Below are 16,702 nucleotides of genomic sequence, written 5' to 3'. Positions count from 1 at the left end.
TTACAGAGTAGAACAGTGATGATGCAAAGAAAAGATCACTCTAGGAGCCTAAGTCATCATTATTGAAACAGTCTCAGCTGATTGGTCGGCCTCCTCCAGCCTACCTGAGGCCCATATGCTCAGAACAGTTGACAGGTTTAGTGACACTGCTTTTACTTCATATGGAAAGACAGGAGACATGAGCTTCCTGCTAAAAGAACTATTCCCTCTGCTGCCAAGATGGCTGTAAAACATGAACAGAAACACATGAATAGTTTTAACAGTTTAACATTTCTTCCTGAGAGTGAAATGTGAGGTTGTCTCTGTGTTAAATGTGGAGCTGGAGAAAGGACATATGTAGCTTAGATTAGCATAAATACTGGAAGTGGGGGAGAACAGCGAGCCTGGGTGTGTTCAAGGTACGATAATACACCTAATAAACACTAAAACTCACCCAAAGTCATTGTGCAACACCCAGCGAAGGGTCTGAACACATTACAAAGAAATAAGATACTTCATTACCGTGATATCATGCATGTAGCCATGCAAATTCAGGAACATTTAGCGAGTTTGTCATCATAATGCATGTAAGCCAGAAACCGTAAAAAAAGAGTTCTGAAGCTAGTTAGCTTGTTTGTCAAGATAGACCTCCAACAAGTAAAGCACAAATATGTCAATCGATGTAAGAGACAAGGTGTTAAATAGTAAGTTTGAAACGAGTTTGTATGTGTACTCTTCAGCTTCGGATCAGTGTTTCAGGAGTATATCTCCTCTGTATGGGGACATATTTCTGAGTGAAAGATCACAACCTTCTCCAGCTCTGTGCCGATAAAAGTTTCTGATTGATTGATGGATGAATGTCATGATATTATTGATTGAAATTGGTGCAGCTGATATGAGCATGCATCATGTTTTGTTTTCCAGGAAGAAAAACATTGGATTTTTGATAATAAAATATGAAGAAATACATTTTTGGGGGTAATCTTTTGGGCATATATTGTTATATACGTGAACAATACAAGCAGGGATGTGATCTAAAAGAGTAAAAGAGGCATTTTTCATTTCAGCTCAACTTTAGGCATCTTTGATCATTACAGAGCATCAAATACATATTCAAGACTCTTTAGCAGGAGAGTACCGGACCGGTACTTTTATAATAAAAATGCCGCTGCGTTTCTCCGTCCAAAATCCACTCAGCTCGCGATCACTTACACTCACATGTTCTGATGCAGGCCGAGTGTTGACTAGAAATATGTGCAGACGGACTTGTCAGTAAAGTTTCAGTCATGTTCTCTGTGTTCTTCCCTATTGTGATGACTTGAGACGGCGCTCCTGAAAACAACATCAAGCCGCGTGTGTGTCGTGTTACGACGTGATGATGACATATTTGGGTCGGGTCAGTCATGCAAATCAGATACGGAATGAATGGGCCCTGGTGTGAGTGCGCCCTAAGCTTTAGAAGTCGTCTATGATGTGAAATGTTTCCCCTGCTTCCAGTGTTTAAGCTAAGCTAGCCGTGTTCAGACGCCAGCTCTGTACTTAATGCACAAACATGAGATTGATATCAATCTCATCATCTCACTCTCAGAGAGAGAGAAAAAACGAATTGCCGAACTCATCTTTCATTTGAGAATGAATTCATTAGAATCAGAACACTTGCAACTTCAGCCAGGTTTTATAATATGACATGAAATCAAATTAAACACTGAAGACACAAAATCTTGAAAAGTAACCAAATTCATCTTGGCTCCAGAGTTCATACAGATAGAAACAACCAAATAATAATAATAATAATAATAATAATAATAATGGAGGAGCCATGGTGAGGGTTCTCCGTGACAGAGCTGCCTAGCACAGTAATACTGTTAGAGAAGAGGACACGTGCTGTACAGGCAGAAGACAAACATATAAGAGACGGGACAACACACACTGTAGTACATTCTGGAGTAAAAACACTTCATAATTGTCATCATGCAATAAAGAATAACAGCTATTTGCTTAAAAAAACATGGCACATAGGTGATCATCATCTCAATCCATTATCAGAAAACACATCAAATATAAGACATTTCTTAACAAATATAAAGTTATTGCATTTTCATTATTACTTCATATAAGACACTATATGCAAGGCATAGCCTACTGTGGAAATGTTATCTACCCAAAGTGGATTATGGGTAGTGACAAGCTGATTGTCCATTTGTTTATTGAATGGCTTCTAGTTCATATGTACAGACAGGAAGCATCCCTTTTAATGCTTTTCAGAGCTACTGGCCTCACACAAAGGGAGTGGTGATCCAGGAACGTCCTGGTAGCACTTTATCAAAGTGGTGCTCATAAAATCAGTGTTCCCTGAATACAACACAGGGATTCATTAGCTAATGCCGTTTACTGACCTGGTTTGAATCCTATTTGATTGTGAAGAAAGAGAATGATTTGGTAGTTTTAAAAAGACATGCCTCCAATTTACTAGTTAGGGGATTACTAAATTTGTTTGGGAAAATAACCCTGATTACACCGTAGACTCTATGTAAGAAGTGGACGTAGTCATGGTGACGTCACCTGTGGTTTGTGGACTTTTAAAGCCTCGAGTTTGGCATTTTGGCCGTTACCATCTTGGATTTTTGCAACCAATGAAGGAAGTGACCATGTTTGGACTTTGGAGAAGTGACGGGTGGATCTGGTGAACACAAGCGGCAGAGCGGCAACCTTACTGGATCTAGATCCAGGTGAGCAGCTGCTCACACAGTTAGCTTCTAAAGCTGCTTTCTGGTCTGTTGGACTCTTAATGGGCCATAATGTACTAAATGAACATCATGCTGGATTGAAGAAGACTTGAAACTAGAGATTGAGACCATAAACTCATGTTTACAATGTTTACTGAGATAAAACATCAAGAGAGAAGTAGGACCATTTTCTCATAGACTTCTATACAAACAGAATTCTTTTTGCAAAAAGAGGAGTCACTGCCTGATGGACAGTAGAGAGAATGCAGGTTTAAGGCACTACAGAATCGGCTTCACTTTTCAGAACCAGAGGTTTCCGCACCTGGATGAAATTTTTTGTTATTTTTTTAATCTTGCCGTTCATGGCAAGTTTTTACTTTGATAATAATTTTCAAGTTCATTATTATTATTATGACATCTATTTATTAAAATGTCTCTTCATGTAATTCCAACACTTAATATGTGAAATGCCCCTTTAAGTTCAAACCAGGCACTTAGCCTTCTTATCGACCATTTTCCAAAGCACAGAGGTTTGAATAGCAGTCAGATAGCTGTTATTTTCAGCTCATTTCACAAGGCCATAAAACAACTTGTAGAGTTGTAAAAGGTGAAATGGCTGCTCCATCTTGGTCTTTGAATTCAAATGACCATGTGTTATGCAGCTGCATGCAGGGACTAAATCTCTTCTTGCATTCATGGGTGCTCAACAATATGCGAAAGCACAAACAACCCAATTGACATCTTTCTTTTCATAATGACAGTATGTGTCAACATACTGGAGCTCATCAGTGCTTTCCAGCTTCCGAAGCGTCACTGTAGGCACCACAGGGCAGCTACGCTCCTTATTAGTAGCTGATTCAGTGTGTGCTGATAAATAAACTGGGCTTAAAAGCTGTTTCTCACCAGTGAGATGTGAGAATCCGATGCAGGAATAATAATGAATAATCCTTATTGTTCTATTTTCGTAACAAAAAAATCAGTTATTTGACTTGTGGCTGTGCCATCATGGTTAGTGTTGAAATAATAACGTTACAATGTAATGTAACGATGGAAATAGAGAAAAACCCTTCGCACTTACAAGCGTAAACTCAACTTGTCCTTTTGGTTTACGTGGGACAGGAATGGCGGTCTCCTACTTGAAAGTCCTGCTTATTTGTAATAACCACCCTCGTGGACATTCTCGCTTGTTCTACTCGTTATTATACCACGTAACCTTAAAAAAGATGTTCGATATACGAAACGTAGAAACGTATAACGGCCCTGTGAATTATGTATCCATTTACATTTTCTAAAATGCATTCTTCACATTGTAAATAATACATCTTATTCTGACATTTCTAGTGTGTCACTGTATCACTCGGGAATGTAATTATTTCATAATATATGAATGCTGCTTTTTGAACACCACATGGGATAAAGTGTTGCCAGGTTTGTTTTGGAGAAAGGCTTCATGTCGTCAGGTAAAACTGACACTGAAGCACCACCTCAGCTCTGATGTGTTTCACCGTGTGAAAACACAACAGAACCAGGACTCCCTTAACTTTTTGATCGACTCTCCGGCACTTTGTTTTTGGTCATTCATGACAACCGACTTTGGAGGCTGGGTTAGTTTCATCCTAGCTGGCTCAGTCCATGAGCATGGCTATAATACTGCTGAGGTTAGAGGTTCAAACACGAGGTCCATAAACACCTCACATGTATATACAGCATGCACTGTGCTAAAGACTCGAATGCGTCACTTCAACGCTGATCAGACCCGACTGCTACGTGGTTTACACGTCAGCATTGAGTGACACCAATCTTTGTGTGTGAGTGTGTGTGTGGCAGAGGGAGTTTGGGCTTATTTGTCAGACAGATGTGCTGCCAGACAGGGATGTTTTGTCCTTGTCTGTCTGCGAAATCCACACACACACACACACACACTCAGAAGTGTGAGTCATGAAATTTACATTCCCACTTAACAGCTTCCAGAGGAGAGCTCGCTGCTGGGACTAAAGGATGAACACTGCTGGTATTACGTCAAATACTTCTTAAAAGGTCACACACACGCACACACACACACACACACACACACACACACACACACACACACACACACACACACACACACACACACTTCACTGGAGGAAAACCCAATGAGTGTCTCATCCATAAAGTAACACTGTTCATACAAAAGCTTAACAGAAAAATCGGTTTTCCACCGCCTCGATTGTTTGACACGCAAGTGAGTTAATAGGAATGATTGTCGAAAAAAAGGCGCAGCTGCTACTTCTTCCTGCTCCTCACCTCATGATCATCCCGGGAAGAGGAGGAGGGTGAGGGGGGCTTTACTTTGGAACACTCAAGAGTTAAGGAGGGAGAAGCTGGGTGGGGATAAGAAGCACTTAAGCGTGGTGGAGGAGAGGGGCTGCAGCGATGAGGAGGCCCAGGACGAAGCACAAGCTTGGGGGCAGAGGTGACGGCAGAGTGCCTCCGGATGAGTAGATGGAAGAGGTCTTGATCTCGGATGTGAGGAACGCCGAGAGGGGCACATGGGAGACCAGTGTGGGGCTGGCATAGTTGATGAGGGAGTCAATCTTCTCGGCCTCCTTACTGCAGGCTTCGACCTGGGAAAGACAACGGAGACACTGTGGTTTACAAACGTCGTTGGTAGCGTGTGTATGAACAGCTTCCATAGCATGATTGTTGTAGACGATGTATGTTATGGTATGTTATGAATGCATATTAAAAGTCATTGAGCATTTTGTGTGACTGTTTTGAAGCTTCATCTCCAACTTTGTGGTTTCTAATGATTTGTCATCTGTGTTTACTTCATTCCCTGTCTTCAGTACATTCTGTTACATAAAGCAAAGATTCAAACATGAACCTTCAGACAAACTAATGCGGCAGCAGCAGATGTTACTTTTACACTCTGAGACCAAAGTTTACATTTTAAAAGAGACATTATCACGTAGAGACATGCTGCAGAAACATCCGAGCATGCTTGCTGAGATAAGAAGTGCTCAGATGACCAGAATCTCCAAAAACATCGGGGCAAACTTTAAGATTTAAAATCTAAATAGTTACTTTCTTGCCTGAAAAACTATCAAAACTTCATAAATTGACATAAAGATCCTGGGATAAAAAAATATAACAGTCAAGAGTCAATTCTCTGCCATACTCTGCAAAAATGCATTCTGGGATAGTGAGTCATCTCATGGCCACACGGTCAGCTCCCATAGTATCCTGAATACTCTGGGCTGCTGCTTGGCTACATGTAGACTTTGACTCGGAGCAGCAGCTGACCGATGGGGATCATTTAGGTGATGGAAAGCTATTCTGCTCTTCTTCATCATGGTTCATTCATCACTGTTTCTTTTGCATACAAAGCTTCAATTATTTGGAGAGTTACATTTAAGGAACAAAGTACAAAAGCGCAGTGCTCACATGTGGATGTGGAAACTTTGTTTTGGCACTGCCTCCGTCAACACAGGGATGAATATTGCTTTACTTCTCAAACAAGCTGAAGAAGCTGTTGCCTAGTAACAGCTTACACTTAAAGCCACAAAAAGAAGCTTCCCTAAAACAGAAAACATTTTGCATGTTTTGTCTTTTTTTGTCTTCAGTTGCTCTTCTGTGCAAATCCAGTGTAATTTTATCAGAAACAGTCCCATTGCCCAGATTGCCTCTTCATACTTTCATCATTCATTAATCTTTGTATTGCTGGAAATTGATCTTCTATCAAAGTAAATAAACGACACAGGCTCTTCTCCACTAACAGACACGGTGATCGTTCTTTTGCTCGGCGACGGCCACGCATTTTTGGATGTTTTTGTCTGAATTGTCCTTGTGAAGTATACAATTCTAAATGTTTCTACAGGTTGGGTTCATGATTGTCGTGGCCCTGAGAGAATAGAGCTAGAGGACAACTGCAGGGTAAAAACGAAGATGATAACTGGAGGGGAAGGGAGAGATGTTTTTCTCTGATAAACTGAAGTACAGCCCTGGAAAACAAATTGTATCAGACTAGTTGAATAACTTTCATATTCAGGCAGCATACACACAGCGAGGAGCAAACCGCGGACGCACCAAACAACTCTCCTCCCATATGCTGTTTATTCCCAACATGTTTTCAGCTAATTTAGCACACTGATAAAGGCAATGTCACCGAAAACATCTGGGGGAAAGACCGAGCATCTGGACGAAGTGTTGTTATCACAGAGGATCAACCTCATCAATCAACCTTTCTATATCTATCAAGCTTTATATATTACTAAACAGTAATGTTTCAGTTCTTCATGTTCAAACACACAATCTTTGTCTGTATATCATCTCTGGAAAAGTTGTGATCACGCTTATTAATTCACTGATTCATACCAGATGCCAATGCAACTTTTCAGATCAGATGTCAGAATATATCCAGACACAGATCACATGTCGATACCAGGCGGCAACCACTTGTATTCTCTCTACCGGCCATCAGGGGGCGACTCTGGTCACAAAAAGACACCTAATTGCATGGAAGTCTATGTGAAAATGATTCTTCATCTCTCTTGATATATTATCTCAGTAAACATGAGTTTGTGGTCTCTCATAATTGTCCTATACAACTGTCGTAGACATGGCTACATCAATACAAAACTCTCAATTGGTCAAAAATCGACATGTCCCCCATAAACCGACACCAACATGTTGTCTGTCAGCGTGAACGAGGGGAGAGACCACAGCGAGATCTGGTGCAGACATGGATGGGAGAGAGGAGCGGCATACAGCGTCAATTCACAGAGTCGTGGAATCAGGTGTCGGCAGCAAATGAGTCGGTTCTTTGTCAAATGTAGTTTTCCTTTCGTTGTCTGTCCCAGTAGTAGAAATACATAACCTACACAATTACCAAAAGTACTTTATTAAACTGGATGGAATACTGTCCCTCTTGTTTCATATCGCAGACGGTGTATTGAAAGGAGGAAAGATCTACATCCCCCTACAGCATGATGTTCATTTAGACGATATCGGATACCGGATGTGACGATGGTGAACAAACCAGATAGAGCACAGACGATGGCAGCACATAGAGATGTTCCGTCATTTCCAGTTTTCTTTTTTTCTTGGGCGACAATACAGAGTAGCGCCGCCTGCTGTTATGGAGACATTATGTCTTGCGCAAGCGCAGAACTTACGCTCAAGTTGGTAGTTGTTCAAGTGCGAGGCACTTTGTTGACCGTGTCGGGGAGATGGGAGCCGACTGATCAGTCCGACTGCCTTTTCTGGCGACGATCGGCCATTGGATTGGTGTGTCAGGGCCTTTAAACGTTCCTCCCACAGGCCAATTGCTGTACAGCACCTAGCTGATTTCACAGGACTGATAAGTCCCGCTGCAAGAACGTTATGTATTTGGTTGTGAGCATAGACTGTATATCAGAAGAAATCAGTAATTGGTTTTTGTACAGTTTTAGCCACGTCCAACCTGTCAATCACAAGGTAGCTCCGGCCCTAAAGCATCCCCTGCTTTCTGGTCTGTTGGACTCTAAATGGACCATAATGTACTAAATGAACATCATGCTGGATTGAAAAAGACTTGAAACTAGAGATTGAGACCATAAACTCATGTTTACAATGTTTACTGAGATAAAACATCAAGAGAGAAGTAGGACCATTTTCTCATAGACTTCTATACAATCAGACTTATTTTTGTAACAAGAGGAGTCGCCCCCCGATGGCCAGCATGCCAGATGAAGAATGCAAGTTTAAGGCACTTCAACTTTGGCTTCACTTTTCAGATCCGGACATTGATGCCTGGCTGTAACCGATGTTGTTGATCTTTTTGAGGGGAGATTCTCAAGTCAATGGAGCTGATCTGGTGCAGTCTGTTATTCATTTTATTTATTAGTACAATCTTCATGATCCCCTCTTTCAAATGTGTAATTTCTCTTTTATTATCTCTGTTCACATCTTGACATCTTTCTTACTCTTCTTCTTTGCATCCTTTAATTCCTCCACAACACTGTCTATGTGCAGCTTTTTTAGAACCATGTTAGGTGCTTTTGGGCATGAACTGATTCTGGTCTAAGATTAGACGAGATTCCTACCAGCAGCAGCAGCGGCGTTTAAACAGCAGCCTGAAGACATCTCAGCTCCAGATAGAGTGCAGCTGTACTGTCTTTCCAACCCACTTACTGGGTTGCCCTTATTACACCCTTCCTATTAGCAACGGGCCCAACATGATTCCATCTCATGACTTGAGGGAACAAGATGAGTTTTCTTTAATCATATACAATTACAATCAATTTTGAGATCACTTCTCTGAGGCCATAGATAAAAAGCATGCAATAAACAGCTGCTGTCAGAAGAGGTAGGGTCTCATCAGTGTACAGGTTGCCGTGGACACCGCTCCACCACACGTACCAGGGTAAACTGGTGCACTTATCGTGGCATTGTCCACAAACTGCTTCAACATGAATGAAAGTTGTTAAGACTGGCTGATAATGGAACGGGCTGCTAACTGTGAGAGTCACTTTGTTGATTCCCTTCTCCCACGGCTTTCCCCCTCTCAGGATGTGCAGCGTATGAAGCAGGTTAAAGGGGAAATCTAGTGTAATATGGATTTTGGATTTGGAAAGATGGATTTTTTAACTGATGCTTCCAAAATGCCAACAGTGGTAGTGTAGGGCATCTCTCATGGTAAAAATAAATCGCTAATTTTAAACCATTTACGAGGCTCATCAGTAGTATGATGAGGGTCCCATATAAAAATAGGCATTGACAACTTTGTAAATGTACAGATAGTTTATTAAAAAGGACTTTATATACAGACAATACCTTGAGTCGTTTGCTGGTTGGTTTGCCGGAACACGTCAACGCATGAGCCTCGTAAATGGTTTAAAATTAGCGATTTATTTTTAGCATTTTCTTTGCTCCCAAACGTTCAAACTCGCTATGCTAAGCATATCCAAAATCCATTTTTACACCGGATTTCCCCTTTAGGAGCTTTAGTCCACTTAGAAGAAGACGCCGGTGGACCACCATTGGATTACCATTGGACCACCATTGGACCTTATTTTGGAAAAATGATGTACGGTAGTAAATGCAAGAGATATAGAGCTATATGAACTAGCTAGCTAGCATGCCAAGCTAAGACTAAAGACCAGAAACATAACTTTTTAGCCATATTGTGTATTTAAATGTTCATTTTTATGAAAATGTATATATATATTCTCCAGTTGTACAAGTGGGCAGGCCCAGGCCATGCCTGATTTATAAGCCATATCTAATATAGGTGGATCTGTAACATTTCCACTGTGATTATCGCAGAAGTCTGAATTGAATGCTGTCATATTAACATTCAGGCAGCAGCAGCAGCAGCACAAGGTTAAATACAACCAGAGATGAATGCTTGTCTGGTGCCGCCTACTTAAGAGCACTTTAATGAATTTATCACTTCATTATCATCCCTGATGCACAAAGAAAATAAAATTGGTGTAATAAACCAGGAAACGGGATGAAGTTGTTCATGACATCACATCAGTCTCTACAATATTGTTTTTCTCTCTCATGGCGCAGGACAAAAGAGGTTAAACGACATCCTGCAGCCATTATAATAATAATAATCATCAGGCTGGCTCTTCTTTCATATATTCCCATTCAAAGTAGAAATGAGTTTTGTCAAACTGATGATGACGGCGGATGACAGAAATTATTTTATGTTCACAATTTAACAGTGGACAAATTGTGCAAAACAAAGAGTATATCATGGCAATGAGCATTGGATTATGATTATTAAAGATAAAATTGTTACTACAGTGCTACTTATTAATAAAACCTCATTTCATTTTACAGATTGATATGATGTATTCACAAGTTAAGAGTCTACAAGACTTTGGCAGCTATTTATAGAAAATAACTATTGAATATTAATGAATCATTACAGAAATTGATTTCAGGCAAGCATTAACCAGGCTGGATGAAGATTGGATGAAAGCCAACACACACACACACACACACACACACACACACACACACACACACACACACACACACACACACACACACACACACATACACACACACACATACACACACACACACACACACACACAGAGACACACACACACACACACACACACACACACACACACACACACACACACACACACACACACACACTGTATATTATGAGTTATAATGTCACTACTATTGCAGTATTCCTTGCTTGTTGGATTTAGCAGAAGAAGTGCTTGCCATACTGAAACTTTCATACACACCTCAGATATTTGTATTTTAAATGCGATGTGATTGATTTCAACCATTAACTAGGGACATTTTAACATATTGATAATGATGTTAGAAATAACAAGTTATCAGTTATAGTGGGGGACACTCTGCAATTAAGAATGACAAGTAGCGATGTAACATTGTTAATAATCCTGAAAAGAGACATTGAAGGAGACAGATGCATCCTCGGCCCTCATTTCCCACCGTACTGTAATCCTATCGAACATAAATATTCATGTTCAGAGGGAGTGATGTGGTTAATTAGCAGAGCTAAATACAGCTGCGTGTTTACAACGTGTACGTGTAAAAAGAACACGGAGAGAAGGAAAGAGCTTTCTTCAGGCCGTGATCTGCTCTTGTGAGAATGTTTGATCGCACCATGTTTACGCTGTCTCGTGTTTACGGTCACCAAAATAGTTTATCGTACTTTCATTAAGAATCATTTGGGTATCAAAAGAAACTGACAGTGCCAAGTGGACTTGGCTGCATCAAGCACATTATAGTACTGTTATTCTCACAAAAATACCCAAACGGCTCCATTTGTCTATATTTTCTGACTTCCTGTCTGTGTCTCAACTCTAAACTCATTCGTTCCTCCCGAAGAAAAACATCTCACAAATATATTATTTCATTTCTCAAGGAAAAGGCTTAGTTGGGACTATTTTCAGTAGTGGATTAATCCACATTTGGTGCTTGTGCAGTGGTTTGGTAAACTATGGCAACCCATTTCACAATGCACTTATATATAAAATAGTGTATTACGTCTTCCCTGAACATTTCTACATCTACACTTTATATCATCTTGAACAGGTTAACCTGACATTTTGAAGAGATATGTGTTTTACAAATCGACTAAATAAATACATTCCGGTGGAGGTAACAGGCTTCCCGTTGTTTCCTCTCATCAGGAAAACAAACGCTAGTCTTTCATTTTAGATTTAAGTAGGTTGCAATCTTCAGAACAATACCAATATCAAACAATGAAATAAAAGACTACATTTATTTGGCCCTAATCAGATCACCTGGGTCTGGAGTCTTTGGGAATGACTGCTCCACTTCGTATTTGGGGCAGCAGGACGGTGTGTGTGTGGGACTGAGCCAAAATAAACTCAGCGTGTGTGTTCATGCTAATGAAGGAACATGTCACCAGTGTTTTTAATAGTTGTGGAGCTCTTTGGCACAGAGGACGAAGATTCCTCAAACTTTGATATGCACACATACATCGTTGGTTTGGGTCTGCACATGGGATTCATTGACAAGAAGAAAAAAGCCAATGTCCTTTATTGTCCATCAGATGTGATACAGGTGGATCCCGATCATAACAACAGACTGTTTCAACTTAAAACCTACTTTTAAAACCAATCAGCCAGTAGAGTCCACCTCTCATATGAGTTACCTTGATGTGAATTTCCACCAACATGAATAAAGGAATTATGTAATATCATACAATGAACCTGGTTATATTTGTCATGGAAGCTGTGAAATGTACAGGAGTTTGCCTATTAGCAGCTATAATCTTGGTGTGTATTTAAAGGAGTCATCACCTGGTTTTATACGTATCCAGCCCCCCTTGGATCGCTTTGGATCAATTCGTAAAACTTATTAGAAAAAAAAAAAAAAAATTTTATCAAACATTGAGCTTGTTCTGACCCTTTTTCGTACCGCGATTTTATCACGCGAGATTACGCGCGAGGTTTTGACTGGTCCGGATGTGCATTGTATAATATGTAATGAGGCGCGCGTTGATTCGCCGCAGGAAGGACAGAGCCGGGGGGGCTTGCCTGCATGCAGACTCCAAAACATAATGGCGGCGCTTCGGCGATTTCAGGTAGCGGACGGGGCGGGGTTGGGTGGTGAAAGAGGGGTGGGCTTATGCAAGTAGCCGCCACGGTGACGTCACCGAAGGCGTAGAATCAAAATCTCGTGCTTTAGGAATGCACACCCTTGTGTGCTATTCCTGTTCGGAAAAAGAGCAGAAGCGAAAAAACGGCGCCACTTTCAAACTCCAGCCTTTCAGGCAAGTTTCAACTGAGGTCAAACACAGATATGCATGTTTTAACAAGAGAAATTGCGATTTCCAGGTGATGACTCCTTTAAGAAATAATAATCTCTGTTCACAAATGACCATGAACTCACTGAACGTCTGTGTGTGTGTGTGTGTGTGTGTGTGTGTGTGTGTGTGTGTGTGGTACCTGCAGTGGCGTTGGCTGCTGGTCCACCGGAGCGATGAGGACCACCAGCTCATGGTCGATGCTCAGATAGCCAAAGACGTCGCACTGCGGCACGGAGACATGAAGCCGCAGGGTCTGCAGGACGTCGTGGACCGTCACCGGCTGGTTCTTGTTCAGCTGCACCCAGAGGTCAAAGGTCAAAGAGACGGGCAGGGATCAGATACATTAATTCAAAATGACTCATGGTGGGTGCATTTGACTCAGGGATGAAAATAATAAACAACATCCACCAGTTAATGTCATCATTGTGCTGAATGTCTTCATTCCATTTACAGAGATGTGTGAAACAATCAAACATTTTCAGAAGAAAAGGTTAAACATTTGAACAGAAAACATTAACACTGTGAGAGAAAATGCTATAAATTGAAGAGAAAAGTCCTTATTTGAGAATATAATTTACATTTACATTTACATTTGGTCATTTAGCAGACGCTTTTGTCCAAAGCGACTTACAATAAATACTTAATTAAAATATTAAAATATTATTACTAGATAACCCCCCCCCCCTCTCAAAAATGTAGATTTTCTGTCCAATTAGAAGTTTGAAAAATATTATTGTATATTTCAACAAAGTCATAATATTCGAAGAAGAAAATCCCAATATTTTGAGTATTAAGTCGTTAAATGAACTTTTTAATCTTCATATTATTGCCATACAAGCCTTTCATGTAGCTTCATTACTATTATTATTTACCTCAGAAATGCATCTCTGCTCTCTGTATGAGAGGATTTTTTAAAATGAAATAAAATACAGAAAAAGCAAAGAAAACATTAAATATAGTCTTTTCACAGTAATTCATGCAAAGAAGAAAATGATAAAGACGGGTTGCGCAGACTGACTTTGACAGAGGGCAGAGTCCCTCTAAGGATGAAAAGCAGTGTGTGGCTAAAATGCTCTAATGAAGCATTTGTCTCTTTAGACTCCGCTTTGGCAAATAAGTTTGATAGTTGGAGGCTGGAATCCCAATGAGCAGCAGGAACGTCCACAGTAAGACGATGATAACTAGCCTGGCTCCAGACCTCTCAATCTCCGCCCCCGTCTCCCTCCTCAGTGGTAACAAGGAGACATGACAAGTGGAATGCAAAGTGACATAAAGGAACAATGCAGCAATGAATAAACCTTGGGATATAATGCTAGACGGTTGAACTCTGATGTTGTGAGTGAGAACGTGTTTCCAGATTCAGCGTTTCACTCCTATAACACCGTCACACTCAAGATGGACAGTTTTTATCTTCCCGGTCAACATAAATGACACTCCATTACCCACAATGCAGCTCAACTGCCAAAAGCTCAGTCCAAACTCGTAGCAGCTAATGTAGCCTGCAGCAGAGATGACCACGTTTCAAACTTCAGAGCCAACCAACGCCGACTCGAGTGACATCACATGAGGACATTTATCAGACTCCTCCCTCTGGAGACACTAAGGGTTTTATTCCCACCAATGGCAGCGGAGCTCTGAAACATCTGGAAACATCTGGAAACACTTTGCTGTGTGAGAATGGCCCCGATCGTTGATTTTGTGTGATTTTTATGAACAAATAAAGTTAATGAAATGAATAAACGGAAGATAAATCAAATGAGAGGCGTTATAAAAAACAGCCTGTTGCTGAATAAACGGGGCAGCGACACAGCTCCACTCACGTTCTCATGTATCAGATCAGCTCCGCCTGTAGAAACAGGCTTAATACTGAGCCTTACTATGATGTGCTTGTGTGGGGATTACAGCCAAGTTGACTCGCAGCCAGCAGGGCTTTGTCGTATAATTAAGCTGACCGGAATGAGCTGCCGGTGGGACTTATTAGCAGCTAACATGTCAGCGTTTAGGCGTCAGCAGGCTTCAGGCTGTTACTGCTGTTCAACAGGCTGGGCACGCACACACACACACACACACACACACACACACACACACACACACAGACTGGGGAGGCATGTGAGGTGGGAGGAAGTAACCGTTCTGATTACTGTGTTATTAATGTTGATCATTCTTCCCCTGGTGTATACTTATGGAACAGGCTTTGTCACGAACACTCATGGAATTCCGGACACGCCACCGTTTCTCTATCTGTGTCATCCTCGACTCGTTTCACTGCCATCAAGAACATTCAGATGAAGCAATCGGGCTTTTCTGTACGGCATCAATACCGCTGTGTCACTACCACTGCATTTAGCTATGAAGATGACTTTAACACTTTGCCTTGAATTATGAAGCTAACGTCGTTAGCAGCTTCACCACAGATCCAGTACAATGGCTGCTCGGGGGTTGATATACATATATTATATACGGTGTGTAATCACATCAGGCTCAGAACGGCGGCAGTGAGGGGGAGGGGCCTGCAGACATGAATGGTTCTAATGTGGGATTGTATGTCTGTGCTCATGCAACGCTTCACCAAACCACACTACCCGTACCGGAGCACAGTGTCATGAGACTAGCAGCTGGTGTCGGGCAAACCACTTGGGCCTCCGTTGTGCAGAACTTAAAGGAATACTTCACCCATTTGTATTAAGCTTTGCATCGTTAGAAACCCGATGAAGTAATTTTGAATGGTCGTGCATCATTCCTTCATTTTCCCCAGAGACGTGAGATCTCCGTATTTCTATTCTGAAAAGGAGGAGGATGACGCTCGCTAGGCTCACATGCTCCGATCCAGAGGCCGAGTGTTGACTAGAAATATGTGCAGACGCGACTTGTCAGTAAAGTTTCAGTCATGTTCTCTCTCTTGTTGATGACTTTGAGACTTCTTGAAAATACAGTATGTATTGTAATATCATTTATATAGCGCTTTTCTCCAAAGCGCTTTACAGCAATGACTGACATTCACCCATTCATGCACACATTCACACACCAGCAGCAGAGTCAACCATGCAGGGCAATTAGGGTGAGGTGAGGAGCCGGGGATCGAACCAGCAATCTTGCGGTTGCCAGCCAACCCGCTCTACCTCCTGAGCTAAACATCCCTACATTGTATTGTAAAAGTCGAGACATGGTTAACATGTAACCAGAGAAAAAAACAAATCAATCAAATCACATTTTGAAACCACTGAGATAAACATTCAACTGACAACTGAAAATCAACTCGAGGTGCATTTTTGTTCAACGACAATAATGGAAGTAACAATACAACGATGTCAGTTTACTGCATTCAACATCATACTTCAGTCAAAGAAGGGTTCTTCTGCAGTAAAATGTGACTGATTTATTATATTCTAATGACTTTATTACACTTGATACTGACTGGTTAATGTTAGAGCAGCATGTTACTGTTGTAGCTGCTACAGCTGGAGCTACTGTTAACTACTTAAACAACGAGATTTAATGAGAGAGAAGAAGAAGAAATTTCAACTGAAATATATCTTTTGTACATCTCTCTAATCGTTGTTATTCAGGGCGAGTTAGGGATCATTCATTTCCTTTTTCATTAAAGGGATTATTCATTTCCTTTTGGGTTGAGAATGTGTTATAGGGCTCCGACCAGACTCTACCGTTTGTTAAAGGCTATAAGCACACATTAAGAAGC

The 16,702-nt window shown here is 41.1% G+C and overlaps 1 protein-coding gene across 1 annotated transcript in view; it reads right to left on the bottom strand.

Moving 5' to 3' along the window:
- Positions 1 to 1,635: 1,635 nt before the first annotated feature.
- The window catches only part of reck (reversion-inducing-cysteine-rich protein with kazal motifs), a 76,312-nt gene continuing 61,245 nt past the window's right edge, over positions 1,636 to 16,702 (bottom strand). The window contains exons 20-21 of the mRNA XM_084033800.1: positions 13,145 to 13,300; positions 1,636 to 5,311 (exon numbers count right to left, since the gene is read on the bottom strand). Of these exons, the coding sequence (XP_083889926.1) occupies positions 5,090 to 5,311; positions 13,145 to 13,300 (378 nt within the window). The 3' untranslated portion in view covers positions 1,636 to 5,089. The remainder of the gene's footprint in view (positions 5,312 to 13,144; positions 13,301 to 16,702) is intronic.

Source organism: Eutrigla gurnardus, assembly GCF_963514095.1.
Source record: "Eutrigla gurnardus genome assembly, chromosome: 18".
NCBI lineage: Eukaryota > Metazoa > Chordata > Actinopteri > Perciformes > Triglidae > Eutrigla > Eutrigla gurnardus.
This window is presented reverse-complemented; position numbering and strand designations above follow the sequence as displayed.